Here is a 20,307-nt window from a genome sequence, read left to right on the forward strand (position 1 = left end):
AGTAAGCATTGCACTAGAAAGAAAATTTATAGGCTAATATCATTTTATATGCAAGCAATAACTCTTTATGCAGATTTACTTCGAACAGTCTAACAAAAGATCAGCAGAGCAAGGCCCAATAAGGTTTTTCCCAATAATTCATATTTAACTTTATTAATGAATTTTTAAAAGTTAACAGGTAAAGAAAAAAATGCACTGTGAAAAAGGTCAATAAATATATTGTCCAAATCATTATAAAACTCTGAAAAATCTAGAAGTGAAAGAAATAGTTTTAATCTTAAAATGGTTATGATAAAAACAATATGCTACAAACACCATAAGTGATCATGAAAGCTTTGGCAAATTTCACACTTAAGACATGAGAAGTAGATGGAATCCCATGAGCAACTTTATAAGATTACACATTGTATTAGTAATATAAACAGATAAAGAAATAAGAGGGAAAAATAATTGGAAAGAAAAGAAATGTTGAAGTTGCCTACAAGCATATATGAACAAAGATGTAAGAGAAATAATACTTTTTGTATACAACATAAATAACCTTTGAAAATGTTGCAGAGGGAATAAAAACCTTTATATTAGCTGGAACAACTAAAAAGTTCCTAGGAATAAATATGAAGAGACAATTTGTTATCCTTATATGTAAATATATAGGCAAAGTACATATATATACATTAATTATCAATGAATGGTGATGAGCAGAGGAGAGATAGAAAGAGATAGAAAAAATCCTGAAAGAGAAAACTTACTGTTGCAAAAATATGTTTTCCCTTAAATTTATCGATAGCTTCAATATATTTCCAATCCAAATCTAGCAATATTTTATTATAACTTTTAAAGTCATTTCCAATGGCCAAATGAAACAAACTAAGCAAAAATAGCCATAGGTTTCAACATCATTCCTCCTTACTTATGTTATTGTCTCCATTCCCATTTTCTGAAGGAGAAGACTGGAGAATGGATGCAGAAGGGCGAACAAATATCCAGCACAGTACTTAATTAAATTAGTGCACTTCCTCCATCCTCTAGGTTGCATTTTTCTCATAAATCATTATATATGTAAATTGGAAAAATTAACCACTAAGACTTTTTCAAAGAACCTCACTTCAAAAGGCAGTCATCAATTTGTTTGATCCACATAGCACTTAATACTAGATAACCAAGATAGGTGGAATTGTACCAAGGTTTAGGAGATTAAGTGAATTTTCAAAGACCAAGAGGGCCTTGGCTTATAAAATAGGTCCATTGAATTTATGCAAAATCTCAGAGAAACACATGTTGAAAAAGAATCTTTCAAGATGAACAATCTGAGTAAGACTGAAGGATCATAAACATCATTATTATAACTGTATTTCCACTGGGCAGAAAGCTGCATCTCCAAAAAAGAATTTGATTTCCTTCCTTCCTTCCTTCCTTCCTTCCTTCCTTCCTTCCTTCCTTCCTTCCTTCCTTCCTTCCTTCCTTCCTTCCTTCCTTCCTTCCTTCCTTCCTTCCTTCCTTCCTCCTTTCCTTCTTCTCTCTCTTCCTATCTAATTTTCTCTTTCTTCCTTTCCTCCATTCTTTCATCCATTCTTTCCAACAAAATTTACATGCATGGCTTAAAAAAGAGCAAGAGAAATTCAACATGATATGTTGGAGAATGATTCAAAATGTTTGATCTACTTATAAGGCTGAAAATCAAATTTGATTCTGAGTTGCTTGATATTAGTAAATATCTCAATTCTTAATTGTCAGAAAAGAAGAACATATTATTTTCTCAGAAAAAATATCAGATATTCTTAGACATCAAATTTAAAATAAACTCTTAAGGAGGACCCCTAATTTTAAATAAGACTCTGAACTGTAAAATAAACACAGTACTTCATAATACAACTAAAAATGTATTCAACAAATGCAATGAATGTGCCATGGTCATGGAAGTGGTTGGTGATATGGGAGGAATGAGATGAGAGGGGTGGGAGTTATTTGGAAATTTCTTATTTTTTTTAAGGTAACATTTTAAAAAATAAAGACCAAAAAAAAAAAAAAGAAAGAAACAACAAGAAATAATAATAACAAGTGTAAGGATTTTTCATGAATTTTTATTGAAATCAGAGTAAAATATTAAACACACTGCATTTCAGAAGATAATGATCAGCACATAAACGTCCAGCATGTCCTGTGTGATCAGACCTGGACTCTATAGAGAACCTAGAAAGGGGAAGAGAAATCCCTTCTCTTTTAGATCATCTTTCCAACAACTAGCATTTCTGACAGACAGGTTTTTGAGTGGCATAGACATGTTGAGGATATTCTCTCCAACAAGTCCTGAAATGATACAGTAAGGAGGGAAATGTACTATCAACTATAAAATAAAAGGCGTCATCGTTTTGTACATATTATGATGTTTGTTTAAGAGGGAAAAAGTCAAATAAAGACATTAGGAAGTGCAGAAGAAGGAGTTATTTATACATAGGAATTTATTATAATTAAAATATGGTCATGGCAATCTGGGAGAAAGTAAGGAATATTCCATAAATAGTATTGGATAATTATGATTACTATAAAGAGATGAAAAGGGAAATGTTGATAGTGTTTACCAGGTATATTAGAAAAAACAGAAGTGCAAAATAAAATGGGAGAATATGTGTAAATTTGGTAATTACACACACAATGAAGGCAGAATATCCATTTTCATCTCTGTATTTGAGGAACCAAATTATGTAGTTTAGATTAAAAGTAATTTAGAAGGCTGAGAGATGTGTTTCTGAACACTGACAAACTGTATGAAATTCATGTGATAACTGAAGGAAAATTACATTATATTTCTATCTAATAACTGAAAGCAAGCATTTGGTAGATTTTTATCAGGCCCTCTATTTGTTATAGGAAAAATATGAGTTAAAAATTAAGAAGACTTATTACCCCTAGAATGTGTTTGATACCTTAAATCCTGGTGAGTGTTCCTATCTGGCTTTAAAAAAATAATATAGCACTTTGGGGCAAAGATGCAGCCTAGTAATCCAGCACTGGAAGCCAAGATGGAGAAGATCTCCACAGCTGCCATGACCTTCCCCTTGGTGCTGTGGTAGACAGGGAGGAAAGTGACCCAAACACTGCAGAACACCAACATGCTGAAGGTCAAGAACTTGGCTTCATTAAAGGTGTCAGGAAGGTTCCTGGCCATGAAAGCTACAGTGAAGCTCCCGAGAGCCAAGCAGCCCAGGTATCCCAGGACACAGTAGAAGGCAGTGGGTGAGCCCTTATTGCACTCAATGATGATATAACCAGGCTCAGAGTGTGCATCTTTATCAACAAATGGGGGAGAGGTTCCCAGCCAGATGCCACAGAGTGCCATCTGGATCAGGGAGCAAATGGGAATAACAAAGTTAGGTGCTCCTGACACCAAATACTGCCTCGTCCTTCTCCTGGGAGCAGTGAGCTTGAATGCCAGAACCACAGTGATTGTTTTGGCCAAGATAGTAGACACAGCCACAGTAAACACGATTCCAAATGTGATTTGTTGGAGGATGCAGGTGGCTGTGTTAGGGCGACTGATGAAGAGTAAGGAGCAGAGGAAGCACAGGATGAGGGAAATGAGCAGGATGTAGCTGAGGATCCTGTTATTGGCCTTGACTATTGGAGTGTCTCTGTGCTTCACAAAGACCCCAAGAATAACAGCGGTGAGGAAAGAGAAGCAAAGAGCTGTGCAGACCAGAGCCATCCCCAAAGGGTCTCCAAAAGCCAGGAAGGTTACAGCTTTTTGAAGGCAGTGATTTCTCTCACTATTTGCATACTGATGATCTGCACACTTCACACACTCGTCCATATCTGGTGAGAAAAGCAATGTGTCATCAGCTCAGGTTCAGTAATTTTAACTTATTTACAAGACCCCAAAAGAAACACATTGGGTAGTTTTAGCCATTGTTTCTCTGTGTGCATTGACTTCATATAACTGTGTGCTATAATCTCTATATTTTTCTTCTGTTACGCAGCCCATCTGAAGCACCTTTCCTAAATTCAAATAATTACATCTCCTACATCTTCAAAAATGCTAACTTGTTGACATGTAAACTAGATTCCTTCTGCTTGGGTACTTTGACCCAATACTATTTTTGTGAGATTCTTCTATGTCACAGTATGCAAATACAGTTTCTTTTTACAAACACATCTAGTCTGCTAAACATTCATTTTCTCTTCACTCTGCACCCATTACCTAGTAAACTCTACTAAACTTTTGACTCTGGAGATTTGATATTTCTAGAATTCTATTGCAAGTAATATAGTACAATCTCTTTGTTTTTGTAACTTCCATATTTCAAGTGTGTAATATTTACAAGTTTCTTTCAAGTAACACCATATCTCAGAAATTCATTTTTTCCTTGTGGCCGAATAATATTCTCTGATGTGCAAGTTCCATATTTTATCAATTTAGCTATGATGGACACTTGGATTATTTCCACATGTTGGTGTTATGAATAATGCTGCTACACACATTGTACACAATTACTATTCTGAGAACCTCTTTTCACTTTTAATGTAAACCTAGAAGTGCATTACCAGATCATATGGTGATTGCATCATTAAATTTTTGAGGATGTGCTGTAATGCATTCCACAGGGACTGAACTACACTACATTCTCATGAATGGGTGTCTAGAGTTCCAATTTCTATGACTCCTCTCCACCACTTGTTATTTTATATTTCTAAAATATAGTGGTCTTTTTAAAATTGTATAAACTACTCACTTATATTGCTGGATAGATTTCAATATAATAATACATCATATTTTATTTACACATTTTACTGCTGATAGAAGTTTAAATGCTTATGGGTTTTAGTTATTACCAATAATGCTGTTCTGAGCATCTTTGTACATCTAGTACAAATATCATGCTCCATTACTGGGTAATAGACTATATAAACATCTTTGTAAATAATGCCATCCTGTTTTATAAATGGTTACACCAGTTTAAACTCCAACAAACAATATTCATTCCAGGTGTACCTTTTTCTGTCAGAACCTTAACATGGAAGTTGTTTAATTTTTGCTATTATGAGGAATGTTTTTAGCTTTTTTTTTTTAAAGTATTTCTTTTTTTTTTTTAAAGATTTATTTATTTATTTATTTCCCCCCCTCCCCCGGTTGTCTGTTCTCTGTGTTTCTGTGTCTATTTGCTGCGTCTCATTTCTTTGTCCGTTTCTGTTGTCCTTAAGTGGCACTGGAAGTGTGGGCGGCACCATTCCTGGGCAGGCTGCACTTTATTTCGTGCTGGGCAGCTCTCCTTATGGGCGCACTCCTTGCGCATGGGGCTCCCCTACACGGGAGACACCCCTGCATGGCACGGTACTCCTTGCCCGCATCAGCACTGCACATGGGCCAGCTCCACACAGGTCAAGGAAGCCTGGGGTTTGAACCATGGACCTCCCATGTGGTAGACAGGTGCCCTAACCACTGGGCCAAGGCCTTTTCCTGTTTTTATTTTTTTTCACCATGATTTTTGTTTGGAATTTCTTGGTGCCTAGTTAATCTGAACACTAGCTCATCTGTGCATTGCACATTTCAAAATGTTTTTCTGAGAAGAGCCTGTGCACAAGTCAGGCCATTTTTATTACTGTATTTTGTGTCTGTCTTCTGCATTTGTAAAAGCATTCTATATATGTCAGATATGATTTCTCACTGGCTAGATTTATTTTACATATTTTATCCTACTTTGGTTGTTCCCTTCTATTTCTAATTTGGTCTTATTTTTGTTGTTTAATTTTAAATAATGAATGAGTGCTGATTTTTATTAAATGTTTTCCTGAACTTTTTGAAATGATTGTTTCTACATTTCTGGGGGTTCATTTACTGAATTATTTTGCATAAAACAAACTTCATTACAATAACTTCTTTATGTAATATAGCTGGATTTGGATTGCAGCTTTTCTTTTTAGCAAATAGAAGTTTAGTCTCAAGAAAAAAAGTGATCTGTAAATTTGGTTTCTTGCAAAAATTTTGTCAGAATTTGGTACCAATGTTAAACTCTTCTCATAAAATTAAATGTGAAGTCTTTTTCACATTTTCCTAGTATCTGGAAAAGTTTGAGTAGATAAGTATTCTTTTTTCCTTGACAGTTTGTTTGGATTTCTCAGGAAAGTCATAGACTTATAAAAACTTTTTGAGAAGATATCTCATTTTAAACTATGGTTTAATATCCTAACAAGATATGAATCTTTTCAGATTTTCCTTTATTACTGGGACGTATATGGTAATATTTATTTTTTTTGGAATTTGGGAATTTCATTTCAATTTTCACATAAACTTGAATGAATTTATTTATACTATCCATTTCTGATTTTAAAAATTCTGTACATATTTTCCAATTTTAAATCATTTATTATGTAATATTTCTTAATTCATTATTCTACTAATTTATCAGTTTTGACTTTTATTAGACAGCTTTGAGTTTTTATCCTTTCATATTTGTCTTTCATTACATTTTATTTTCATAATTATTATATTCTTTTATTTTATATTTATTCTACTGTTCTTATTTTAATTTGTGATACTTATAACTTCAGATTTTTACATTAAAATATATATACTAATAGTACACACACACATATATAAAATTTAGGATGATATATTATATTCAGAGGATATCTTTAGCTGCATTACCTGAAACTTGAAATGTGGAAATTCCAGTTTTATACATTTTATAAATCTTATTGTGCTATTTACTTTAAACCATGGTTTATTCGTGTAATTCTTTACTTTAATTTTTTATTTTTATCTTAAAATATCTTTTTAAGGTACATATATCTCAAAAAAATGGTACATTAAAAAATATAAAAGGCTCCCACATATCCAACACCTCCCCCAATACTCCCACAACAGCATAATTTTTCATCATTGTGGCATATTCATTGTATTTGGTGAGTGCATTTTGGAGCACTGCTGCACTGCATGGATTAAAGTTTACATTGTAGTTTACACTCTCCCCCAGTCCATTTAGTTGGTTATGGCAGGATATATAATGTCAAGCATATGCCCCTCTAATATCATTATGGACTACTCCAAGTCCTGAAAATGTCACCACCTCTTATCTCTTCTCCCCCTTCCCTGTCCTCAGGAACTACCATGGCCACTGTCCCCAGATCAATGCTACAGTTTCCTCCATTACTAGATGCAATACTTCTATAGCAGAATACTAGTAAATTCACTCTAATCCATATTTTATTGCTCCAACCTGAGGACCCTGGGTTGGTGATGTCCTCTCTGCTGCTATCTTGAGATGGGGTTTAGATCCCACATGGTTGATGGATGTAATTCTCCTGCTTGGAGTTGGAGGCACTCTCAGTTCCCTGGTACAGTTGTTGACCATCTTCACCTCCCTGTTAGCTGACATATGCAAGTCCAGCAAACCAGAGAGTAGGCACTGCTACTCTGCTGAGGCTCAGAGCCCAGCATGTACATAACCAGTCCAGAGATTAAAGTCCTCTGGATAAACACCAAATCTAGGCCAACTATAGGTTCAGTAAAAGTGAACAGAAGAGGCATGTGTAGAAAGTTCATATCTGAGTACAACTCCTTCATACACAGGAACACAAATTCCAAAGTATGGTCCACTGATAAGGCGCTGGACTCCAGAGCCAATTTCCATGATCATAGAACCTGTGTTCTCTGTAGTTCTCAGGAGCACCTGTAACTGGGATTGTATCTGCTTGTGCTGTCTCTGGGATCCTAATGATGTGGGTATTAAGATGACACATCTGATGACCTCCTGACACTTTTTTATTTTATTTATTTATTTTTTATTTTTTTGTTTGTATTTTTCTAAAGACAAAAGTTTTACTTTAAGTCATAAGTAGTGAGCTTTCAAGATACAAGGGATGTTCGCCTCAACTCAAGAAGGACGAGAAGAGCCTTCTCTGCTCTGGGGTGAATGCCAGGAAAAGGGTGGAGGGTGAGGAGAGTGGAGAACACCAGCTGAGCAGCCTCAAGGCTCCATGTGTGCACAGCTCTTGGAAGTTCTGGGGAATCACAGGCTCTGGGTAAGAGCGGCTTCCTTCAGTGATGGGTTTGTCTTTTTTACACACTCTTTTTCTGGATTCCTGCCAATAATCCTCAACAAGCCTGACTCAGTTCACTGCTCTCAGGATAGTGTAGGAAAGAGGGTCCTGAGGCCAGAATTGGAACCTTCTCTGTTACTCCAAAGAGCAGTGTGTCTGACTCCCAGTTTCATACCCCATGAAATTAAACGTCAGCCTGCAAGACTGCTAAGGACCCTCCCCCTTTTTTTTATTGTTCTCTACCTTTTCCCTTTATTTTTTTAATTTTTTTATTCTTTTTTTAAAATATTACATTCAAAAAATATGAGGTCCCATTCAACCTCACCATCCCCACCCCACCACTACCCCCACAGCAACACAGTCTCCCATCATCATTCCTGATACTTTTTAAAAGACTCTTAGCCATATATACTCATTTGTCTTTGCCATTCCCCCTTTATTCAAGGCATTTTTCTAGTTGCATCACCAGTTAGTGATTGGTGGTAATCCATCTGTGCCACAGAGGCTCATCCCCGGTAGTCTTGTCCCCTGGTGGGGGGAAGGTAATGAATTTACATGCTGAGTTTTGCTTAGATAGTGGCCACATGTGAACAATTTGGAGGCTCTCAGGAGGTAAATCTTGGGCACCTTGCATCTCTAGGACTAGTTCAAATTTCAGGCACACAGGCCCATAAGAATTGTCATCAGTTCTTTGTCCACAAGCCTCTCCTGTTACTTTTACCAGAACTGTAGTTGGTGTTGGAATTTAAGGTACAGCCAGGGGACCTGAATCTCTGGACTGATCATGTGATAGCCGTGCCCTGAGCCACAATAGACTTGCAACTCCTACACTCTGGTTTATTGGACTTATCCCACTCAGCTACCCAGGAGGTGAAGAAGGTCAACCACCACACCAGGGAGCCAAGAGTGCCTATGACTGAAAGCAGGAAAATTGCATTCAGCATCAAAATGGGAAATCTAAGCCTCCTCTTGATATAGATGTTGAGTGGACACAACCATTCTAAGGTCCACAAGATGGAGGAATAGAGTATGATTTAGACTGGACTTACTGATAATCTATTCATGAAATATTGTGATTAGTAATCAACAACATATGGCACTGGTGTGGAGAAAGTGTCATGGTGGCTGGGGGGTAGGGAGTGGGAGGAAGAGATATGATGTGGGGGCATTTTCAGGGTTGGAGTTGTCCTGGATGTTGCTGCAGGGACAGTTACCAGACATTATATGTCCTCCCATGGCCCCCTGGGTGGGCAGTGGGAGAGTGTGGGCTATGGTGTGGACCATTGACCATGAGGTGCAGTGGTGCTCAGAGATGTATTCACCAAATGCAATGACTGTCTCACGATGATGGAGGAGGTTGTTGTTATGGGGGGAGGAGTGGGGTAAGGAGGGTGGGAGTTATGGGGACCTCATATTTTTTTAATGTAATATTAAAAAATAAAGACAAAAATGTAACTTTTTATTATTTATATATCCTTAAAAAAGACAATTTATTAAAAAAGAAAGAAGAATGAAAATATAAAATTATACCACAACCACCACACCATGGAGCCTAGAGTGATTACAACTGAAAATGGGAGGATTGCATCCAGCATCCATGTGGAATCTGAGCCTCCTCTTGACATAGAGGTACAATGGACACAACCATTCCAATGTCCACATAGAAGAGGTGGTATTGGATTGGGAAAAGTGGACATGGTGGACGATGGGTATGGGGAAAGGCAGGAAGAGATGAGAGGTGGAGGCGTCTTTGGGACATGGAGCTGCCCTGGATGGTGCTTCAGAGGTAATCACCGGACATTGTAAATCCTCACAGGGCCCACTGGATGGAATGGAGGAGAGTATGGGCCATGATGTGAACCATTGTCTATGAGGTGCAGAGGTGCACAAAGATGTACTTACCAAATCCAATGGATGTGTCATGATGATGGGAACGAGTGTTGTTGGAGGGGGGAGAGGGGGGGTGGGGGGGTGGGGTTGAATGGGACCTCACATATATATTTTTAATGTAATATTATTACAAAGTCAATAAAAAAAATTAAAAAAAAATTATACCACATCAAGTGTTAAAAAATTGCTGTGTTGATTTTTCTTAGGATGTCATTGAGTTTGTCAATAAGTTTGGGTAGTATAGACATCTTAATAATGTGTCCGAGCATGTAGGGTATCTTGGAGAATGATCCATGTGCACTTAAGAATAATATAAATCCTGCTGTATTTGGGTGTAATGCTCTGTATACATCTATTAGGTCCAGGTCCTTTAATATATTGTTCAAGGTCTTTGTTTCTTTACTGATTCTCTGTTGAGTTATTCTGTCCAAGGTGATAGTGGTATATTAAAACCCTGACTATAATTGTAGAGACATCCATTCTTTCACTTAGGGTTTCCAGTGTTTGTTTCATATATATGAAGGTGCTCTAATTATGGGCATAAATGTTTATGATAGTTATTTCTTCTTGAAAGTTTATCCCTTTCACTAGTATGTAGTGTCCTTGTTTGTCTTTCATGATAGTTTTGCATTAAAATCTATCTTGTCCGATGTTAATATGGCCCATTTTTGGTTATTGTTTACCTGTAAGATTGTTTTCCAGCCTTTCACTTTTAATGTCCTCGAATCCCTGGGTCTAAGATGTGTTTCTTGTAGACAGCTTATAGATATGTCTTATTTCCTTACACATTTTTCCAATCTGTGTCTCTTAACTGATGAGTTTAATCCCTTGACATTCATTGTTATAACTTTCAGGGAATTACTTTTATTAGACATATTTTCTTTGCATTTGTCTTTGTGATATGTTTGGGTTCTTTTTTTCCCTCTCTTTTTCTCTTCTTAGTTGTTCTAACAGTCTCCTTCAACTCTATCTCTCATGTGTTTTTTTTTCTATCTTCATTGAGAATTCCTTTTGTTATCTCTTGAAGGACAGTCTTCTTGTTGGCATACTCTCTTAGTTTCTGTTTATCTGTGAATATTTTGACTCTCCATCATTTTTGAAAGCTAGCTTGGTGAATAGAGTATTCTTGGTTGGAAATTTTTTCCTTTTACTGCCTTGTGGATGACATATGACTCCCTTCTTGCCTCCATGTTTTCAGATGAAAAATCAGCACTTAATCATATGGAGCCTCCCTTGTATGTGATGGTTCTTTTTCTGTCACTGTTTTCAGTATTTTCTCTTTGTCTTGAGTATTGGATAATTTGACAAGATTATGCCTTGGTGTGGGCATTTGGGGATTAAAGTTGTTTGGGGTATGTTGTGCTTCCTGGACATGTTTATCCATCTCCCTCAATAGGTTTGTGATGCTTTTAGCCATTTTTTCCTCCTACACCCCTTCTGTCCCCTTTCCATTCTCTTCTCATCTGGGATGCATGTTTGAGTATATTGCATTGTAATTTAGGTCCCTATGTCCCCGCTGTATTTTTTTCCCTCTTTTTACCAATAATTCTACTATTTGTTTGATTTCAGATGTACTGTCTTCCTCATCACTAATTCTTTCCTCTGCCTCTTCAAAACTGCTGTTGTTTGCTGATCGTGTATTTTTGATTTCTTGGATGGTACTGTTTATCACCATCATATCTGTTATCTTTTTTACATATGTTTAAAATGGGTTCTCTATGATCCCCAAGTGTTTTCTTAACATCCTTAATCTCTTCCTTCTCTTCATTAAATTGATCCATGTTATAATGTTTTGAGAGTTTAATTGGTTGTTCAATGTTCTGATTCTCTTCCTGGTTTTTAGCTTGTTCATTGGATTTGTTCATGTTTTCCTGATTTTAGGTATGGTTTGCAGACACCTGCTGCATTGTAAATTACCAGACTGCCCCCTCAGGGAGGATTCTGTTTCCACTTATCCAGGTTTTTACAAGAGAGATGACAAAGGTGCATTCAATCAGACACCATCTTGCCCCACTTCCTCAATAGTGTATTTCTTAATCTCCATATGTTTGGGAAATGAATTTTTGGTTAGACTATTCCTTTATATGTGCACATGGAACATTTATTCAAACTTACCATATAAAAATGTGTACATGAACCTTTTTTCCACATTGACTAAATTCCATGTTATTTCATCAGTTCAACAGGTCTCAAATAACTGAAATAATAGTAAACATTTCAGGAAATTCAACTACATATTAATTATCAAAAAAAACTTAGAAATTTCCAACCATAGAAGTGATTCTAGAATTTAATATATGAATATATATAATTTAAACGTGTTAATTATATTATGTAAAGAATATTTAGCTCTTTTCTACATCATGTCTCAAACCACATACCGAATATTCTGTGAGATCCTGTCACATAGAAACTGTGTTTTGGTACTCTGAAATTCTGAAAATTATGTGCAGTGATTATTTCCTTTTATTTTATTTTATTTTATTTTATATATAATAATTTGGCCAAGATTTTATCACATCCTCCACTCTTCTTACATAATACTAATGTGACTGCCTCTGTGAGGAATTCCATCAAACCTTCCTCCCAAGGAAAGTACTGGTCCCTAGGACCCTGTTCAAATATTTATAGCATATTTGAAACATGGACAAAAATAGTCTATGTTTACCTTCCCATTTACCTGTGAACTAGAGGAGAGCAGAAACAGAAATTCCTCATTAAGACTTTGTTACTTCATCCTCATGTTGGACGCAATAGAACTAAACATTCCCTAAATCATTTCCAAACTTTCTGAACATCTGCTCTGTGTCATGAACAGTTTTAGACACAGAAATGGAGTAAGGTTAAAACACATTACTTAATTATAATCTAAACATTCTTTCAATCAAGATGGAAAGCAGATACTTGTAATCACATGTGTTAAATTCCAAGAGAGGCATGAAAGGTATATTAATTTGGTGCGGTCAACAAAGGTCTTTCCAGAAACTATTTGGCCTTCAGTGTGTCTCAACAATGACTCAAGTAAATTACTTAAGGGCATAGAAAGGGTGTTATATCAAAGGGAAATATTTTTATTATAAAAACAAAATTACTAAACAAAGGAAAGAAGAAATTTGTTTCTGTAGTTTTCCTCCAGATTCTTTCCACTACCTTGTGTGGTCAGGGGATATAAAGGAGAGGTGGGGACCTTTTTGAGGGCAAAACTTACCTGTGTCATTGGAAATCTCATTCTCTGAGCAGGGGGTGCAAAGAAAGCAACATGCTGCTTTTCCTTCTTGAAAAGTCTTCCTGAATCCAGGCAAACACTTCTTACTACATACAGAGTGGGGAGTCTGGGAAGAAAACCAGATACATGTTATTAACAGCTGTGTATTTACTTCTCCAACCTTTAGATGGTTTGGGGTATTGGGTATCAACAATTTTAAATTTTAAGTGCCTAAATCAAATTTATTGATAAGATGTCAGGTTTATTTTATGATATGAAATAAAATAATTTAGAAATGTATCTTTAAATAAATGTTTTCTTTTCCCATCCTGTGGACAGTATGTGAGAAAAATTTTCTTGTGTAAAGGTAAGTGGTTAAACTAATAATGTGAACACTTACTTAGCAGGAAGGAGGAAGACAACTGCTGTGGAGGTTAGGTCAATGTGTTAACACAGCCAGTGTTTGATCAAGTAAACATTGGGCTAATTGTAATAAAGGACACTTATCGACTTTAGTCATCAGTGAATTGACTGCATAGATGACTGATTACATGTACAATCAACCAGGGAGATTGGTGTCAGCAATGGATAAGGTTTTATCCGATCAATTCAGTGCCTTAAAATAAAAAGTGATTTCAGCATTTGGAGAGAAATTCCCTGTTCTTTGAATAGCCAATATCTCCTGTAAACTCCACCAAGGACTTTCATGGGACCTTCACCGGAATGCCTGTTTGCAGACTGCCTGCAGAATCTGGACATGTTCATCCCTTGGTCCCATGAGAGAACTATATTAACTCATTTACTATTTACAGATATCTCATGTTGATTATCTTTCTTTAGAGAACCTGCACTAATAAAATATCCATTGCAAGATTTTGTTACTTTTGTGTAATATTAAGTATTGTAATTGTGGCCTACCTACCTCGGAAAATCCTGTGGCCCATTCTATCATCTCCTCAGAAAGAGACAATTGTTGATCACGTGGCATATCTGAGTTAAAATGTCCTACTTTAACTTTATGTCCAAAACCTTCTGGAAAATTCCAAAAGTTGAGAATGTCATACCTAGCTTCAAATTTCCTTTCCTTATCCAAATTCACTGGATCACCAGCAGAATTGTTAAATTGGATGTTCTTCCGAAATGGATGTAGCTATAAGAGACACACCTGTGAGCAATTGTGCCCACTGAATAAGACAGATCACCAAGGTGGTAACATCTCTGATCCTCTGTCATCCCTGCTTCCTAAGGCAACTTTATCAGTAACATTCAATTAAGTAAAAAAAAAAAAAATAAGAAACCGTAAGGTGGACTAAAATGTTATAGCATTTACAAAATATTTTCAGTAGAAAATTCCAAATACAATGAAATCAAAACAATCTGTGAGTGTGTGATATGAACAAACCTTAATAGAAGAATCAAATCTCAGCACCCTCAATTACTAACTGAATTCTCCCCAAGTAAGTTCAGCAATACCTGAAGAGGTTGCAGAATTAAATGATATGATTGATGTGCAGTATCTTACAGAGTGCCTAAAACTAATTCGAAAACAAGTTTGTTCCTGTTGTCATGCAAATGTTTAATGGAAGAGGTCTAGGTATTTTATATTAAAAATATTAGCAGGGCAGAATGTTGAGGGCCTTAGTAACATGAAACATTGGCATTGATTAATAACTCCTTCCATATCTGCTATCAGCACCTTCCTGTTCATGACCATTTCTACCTAGGTCTAGGTTTACCTCTTAGACAGTGAACAAGTAAACAATCTCTTGCTCTTTTGGAGAGACAACCCTAAACTTCTTGACTTGAGCATATGTTCCACACCAAGAAAGTCATGATTATGGCATGTTCTGAAATACACATATTGTTCAATGGAAGAGGTATTACCTGCCAGGGGTAAACACCCAGTCCATCTCCATTTTCCACTGACTGCATTTCTAATCGTTGAAAAAGCATTTCATGAAGGCTCTGAGCTACAGCATACACCGCATTATACACATTATAACTTCCTACTTTCATGTCCTTGTCAAACAGCGACCAAGGCAGCAACTCCAAGGAGGCATTGGGAGGACAATTCTCCAGAGTGTTACAATCAGATTCAGAAACCAAGCAATCAAAAGAGACGTACCACAATTTCCTGAGGTAAAAGTCTTCTGGGTATTTTGAAGGTTTAACTGTCTGCATGAAAGTTTTAAAATCAGGCAGTTCACCAATATTCTGTGAAAAAATGAGGGCCCCATGGAATGAATCTAGTAAAAAGTCTCTCTCGCTGGTGGTAAAATCCCATTGTGAGGCTGTGATCCAAACTTTCCCTATTACTAAGAAATTCCATCTCCAAAAGCTCAGTCCCATTAGTGAGTCAGAGTCACCATAAATGAGAGTCACATTTACTGTTGATTTTCTGATCCGTAAATGATATTGCCAGTCTTTTGAGTAATATGACCTCTCAGTGACAGGAATCATTTCCAGAAAGCCTGCACAGACTCCCTTTTTGTCCATCTCTTCTCTCAAGTCCCATAGGAACTTCACACCTCTCTTATCTTCTGAGATGACCAGTCCCACCCAGTTCCAACTAAAATGAAGCATCAGTGAGACCATGCCAAGAGCCAGAGATGTGTCCTTGGGGGTAATCTGATAGAGAGATGAAAACTGTCCATCATCACTCAGTTGTGGGTCATAAAGGCCATAAGCAAGCTAAAGGAGAAGGATTAAATAGCTAGTATGAGAAAGAGAATTAGTCAGAAGCACAAACTCAGCCCAGATGAAAATTAAACAATGTTTTAAAGAGGAAGAAGGGAAGACTTGCTCTTTTTATATTCTAATCATCTCCCAATCCCTGAGAGAATAATGGAAATTAATTGATCAGTTTCAAGGGTCTAGGAAACTCCTTTGTCTCTTACTCACCTGACCTCACTTATGTTCTGGGAAAGGATATGTGAACATCCCACCATGTCTCTGTATACTAGCTGTACCCTTTGAGAAATGTGTAAACACAATTCCCTCTTTTGACCTTTTTTTTTAAGGTCACTGAAAATAGCAAAGGAAACATTAATTCATCTTCCCTCTAATGAGGTTCACCTGTGGAATTTTGTAGAGTTCCAGCAGTGTCCCAATCTGGGTAGAAACTGCCCACGTTGTTCCCGTAAGGGCTGCTATAGACTTGGTCTCTTTCCTGCAGGTGTAATTAGGGAGGTCCTTGTCCAGTCCTGATTGCCAAATAATGGGATTCTCCAATGTTGTCTGTTCACTGTGTAGTGAATTGTACAGATCAAATCCCAAAGTAATGTTGGGTAAAAGATGGGGGTTCCTGTTGATCTCTTCAATTGCAAAAATCAAGGCCAGAACATACTGGTAGTTCTTGGTCTCAAACCTGTGTGGAAGGCAGAAGACTGAAATCATGATTATCTTCAAATTCAATTAAATGCCCAAATTCAGGTTGAAAGCACAAGTAGTCTCATTCTCGATGAGTTCTTCTGAAGCCTTAGAAATTTATCTAATTCAAAAAGAGCAAAAATGTATTTGATTGCTATGATTGAATTCTGCTTCCTTGGAGGAAGATGATACTGTTTACAAAGGAAAGTGTAATGAGTGATGAAATTCATATAGAATTTTTAATTTATTCTTTATATCAGGAAATAAAAATGATTTTTTTCATATTAATACATTATTAAATGGTTTATATAATGACAGTATTATTGTCATGAAGTTGAAGTTACAGTAATTCCAACTGAAGGTTATATCTCTTCAAAAGTTCAGTTCCAGTGCTTAGGTAGAATTGGATGTGAGAGACAGAGGGGCATAACATCTGCATGGTGAGAAGTGTCCACAAAAAGAATGACAATGAATTCACTGAAGGCTCTACCCCATCAAATTTTGGATCTGCCATCTTCCAACATCAACAAACTGAGAAGAATATCAGAGCACAGTATAGGAAGAATCATGCAAGGCAGGAATATTTGAGAGAAGAAAAATAATGAAGTGTGAGTTTTTGCCTAACTATACCTAATAGGACTGGAAACAATGTAGTATTGTAAAGGGAAAAGTGTTATGATGTCTAAAAGGTCTCTTAACCATTTCTTTATTAAAATATTACAGAGACAGATAAAGTAGATACAACCCTAGTAATTGGTTCTTCTGAGAGCTACAGAGAACCACAGGTTCTATGGACATGGCAGATGGAGTTCAGTGCCATGTCAGTTGGCCCTACTTTGGAGTTTATGGTTCTGTGTGATGGAGCTGGAATTAGACGTGATCTTTTCCCCAAGCCTCTCCTGTTACTTTTAACAGAAATATAGTTGGTGCTGGAGTTCAATATATACACAGGGGACTTCAATCTCTAGACTGACTATATGATAGCCAGGCCCTGAACCTCAACGGACTTCAGCTCCTACACTCTGGTTTATTGGACTTATCCCACTCAGCTAACATGGAATTGAAGAAAGTCAACCACCACACCATTGAGCCAAGAGTGCCTTCAACGAAAGCAGGAAGATTGCATCCAGCATCCATGTGGAATCTAAGCCCTTTCTTGATATAGATGTGGAGTGGATACAAAGATTCCAAGGTCCACAGTTTGGAGGAATAGAATATGGATTAGAATGGACTTACTGATATTCCATTCATGAACCATTGTGATTACTAATCGAAGAAAATGTGGCATTGGTGTGGAGAAAGTGACCATGGTGGCTGCTGGGTGTGGGGAATGGAACGAAGAGATGAGATGTGGAGACGCTTTTGGGACTTGGAGTTGTCCTGGGTGATGCTGTAGGGACAGTTACTGCACATTGTATGTCCTCCCATGGCCCACTGGGTGGACTGTGGGAGAGTGTGGTCTCTGATGTGGACCATTGACCATGATGTGCAGCAGTGCTCAGAGACAGTCACCAAATGCCGTGAATGTCTCATGATGATGAAGGAGATTGCTGCCATGGGAGGAGGAGTGGGGTAAGGGGTATGGGGGGTATATGGGGACCTCAGGTTTTTTGAATGTAATTTTAAAGAAATAAAGACAAAAAATATTACAGTCCTATTAACATTAATATTAATCCAAGATCTTCAGTTCTATTCCCTTCATATGACTCTTATTCTTTTCATCTTTATTGTTGATTTGTGCAGTTTCACTTCCTTAATCAATAAGTCATTTCTGGGCACAAATGAAATTCTTTACATTTTTATTACCCAGCAAAAGAATTTCCAAGAAGAATGAAAATCTGCTTTCATTTCAAAAGTCCTTTTTTACAGACTTGATTAACACAGTAATAGGTATTCCATACTGTACATTTCACCATTAGACACAGGTTTCCAAATGTGCTCAAAAAAAACAAACTTGGTAAACTTTTTTCAAATATAATTTATATTTAATAGATATATTTTATCATTTGGGAGAGAAAGGTTGAAATTTCTCACTATGATGCCTGATTTTATATCTTGTTTCTCTTTATTGTTTATTTATTTGAGGCTACTATATCTTTATGTATTTATAATAATTGCTTTTCCTTTGTGCAGATTTGAACATTTTATTATTATGAATGCACCATTCGATTCCTAAGGATGCATTTTTTCCTCACCCATCTATAAATATACTTACCTATGGTTAATTATGGCTCTTATCTTTAGTAATCTTTGGTATCTTTGTAACTAATTGCATACTTTGGTTTTCAAGTTTTCATTTATTTCTTTAAATGTGTCCTGTAATCACGTTTTACAAGGAAGTAGGATAATAAAATCTCCTATGGAAAACATTGAATTACCCTGAAGGAAACTCTTCTAATACATAGGGAAAAAAACAACATGCAGAAAATAATATGAAACAATCTTTTAAAAAAAGACTATTAGCAAATTAGATAATTTCCTATCAGTCTTCACTTTTCTGCAATGATTAAAATGTATGCACTCATAGAAGTTGATAAAGCATTAAAGAAAATTGAGCATGTAACTGAATATATTTGTTAGGAGAAGAGTATTTTAATATGAATAAACACACACACAAAAAAACACTCAAAATCAGAAATTAGACTCTGCTTATATGGATAGATATTGAGTAAAAATTGGAGGTGGCTGAGGGTGAGGTAATGAAGGATCACCCCCATTCAGGGGCTGATCTGCACAGGCAGATACTCTCCCCATTCCAGATCTGAATGAGCCAAAACCATTAGCCAAGTTTGCTGATGCAGAATGTCATATGCCTCATGTATCATGGGATGTAATTTGCTCGATGAATCCCTGAACAATAAGAATTTCCTTTAAAATCAAGGTAAGGATAAGGCCTGTTAATTTCAAGATTGCTTTGTACCTTACTGGAATTGCTAGCGATTAAATAACAGGCAAATAAGAATGGAAAGAAAGGAGCAAACCACAATCTTTTCATGGTAGTAAGATGGGTCAATGGGAAACCCAAGAGGAAATGTGAAAATTGTTTGTAATTGATAAGGAAGTAGTCAACCGAATATATACAACTGTTAATGGCATTTAAATATAATATCAATAATTTATTAAAGCTTTATGGGAAATAGATATGATAGCAATAAATTAATAATAAATTCTTTAATATTATTAATGGTATAATATTGGGCAATTTCATTTATGCATTTTAATATAATAACAATTAACATAATCATGATTGATTATTATTAAGAAATTTATTAACAATAAATTCACAGTAAATTTACCCATAAATCAATTCCTCTGTTACCAATGAACAGTATCATAAAGATCTATTGAGGAATGTAAAAGCATCAAAAAACAGGGAACTGGGTTTAATTCTATGGTTGAGCACCTGCTTCCCATGTATGAGGTCTCATGTTCAATCCCTGGCACCTCCTAAAAAAATGTCACAACTATGTCAATGGTCTGCAAACAAACATGCTATAAAAGTTTAGTAGTATTATGATGGAATTAATGAAAATAGTCCAGTAATGATTGAAGTGATGAATGCACAAATATGTGATTATACCAAATATCATTGATTGTGCATTTTTGATGAATTGTATGCTCCATGAATATGCATCAATAACATTGTTTGGTTTAAAAAAAGTTAAAACAATTAAACATTACAAGTTACAGGGCCCAGAGGATGAGAAGGAGAAAGGGAATTATTTTTTAGTGGGTGAGGGTTTTCTATTAGAGATGATTAAAACCTTTGGGTAATGGATATTGGTGATGACAGCACAATAAATGTGAAT

General features: G+C 36.2%; 1 protein-coding gene across 1 annotated transcript in view; it reads right to left on the minus strand.

Moving 5' to 3' along the window:
* Nucleotides 1-231: 231 nt before the first annotated feature.
* Nucleotides 232-20,307, minus strand: part of LOC131276808 (vomeronasal type-2 receptor 116-like) — a 60,571-nt gene continuing 40,495 nt past the window's right edge. The window contains exons 2-7 of the mRNA XM_071212791.1: nt 16,205-16,496; nt 15,014-15,820; nt 14,052-14,279; nt 13,133-13,256; nt 3,111-3,810; nt 232-250 (exon numbers count right to left, since the gene is read on the minus strand). Coding sequence (XP_071068892.1) covers nt 232-250; nt 3,111-3,810; nt 13,133-13,256; nt 14,052-14,279; nt 15,014-15,820; nt 16,205-16,496 — 2,170 coding nt within the window. The remainder of the gene's footprint in view (nt 251-3,110; nt 3,811-13,132; nt 13,257-14,051; nt 14,280-15,013; nt 15,821-16,204; nt 16,497-20,307) is intronic.

The sequence above is a fragment of the Dasypus novemcinctus genome, chromosome 30, assembly GCF_030445035.2.
Source record: "Dasypus novemcinctus isolate mDasNov1 chromosome 30, mDasNov1.1.hap2, whole genome shotgun sequence".
In the NCBI taxonomy this organism is placed as follows: Eukaryota; Metazoa; Chordata; class Mammalia; order Cingulata; family Dasypodidae; genus Dasypus; species Dasypus novemcinctus.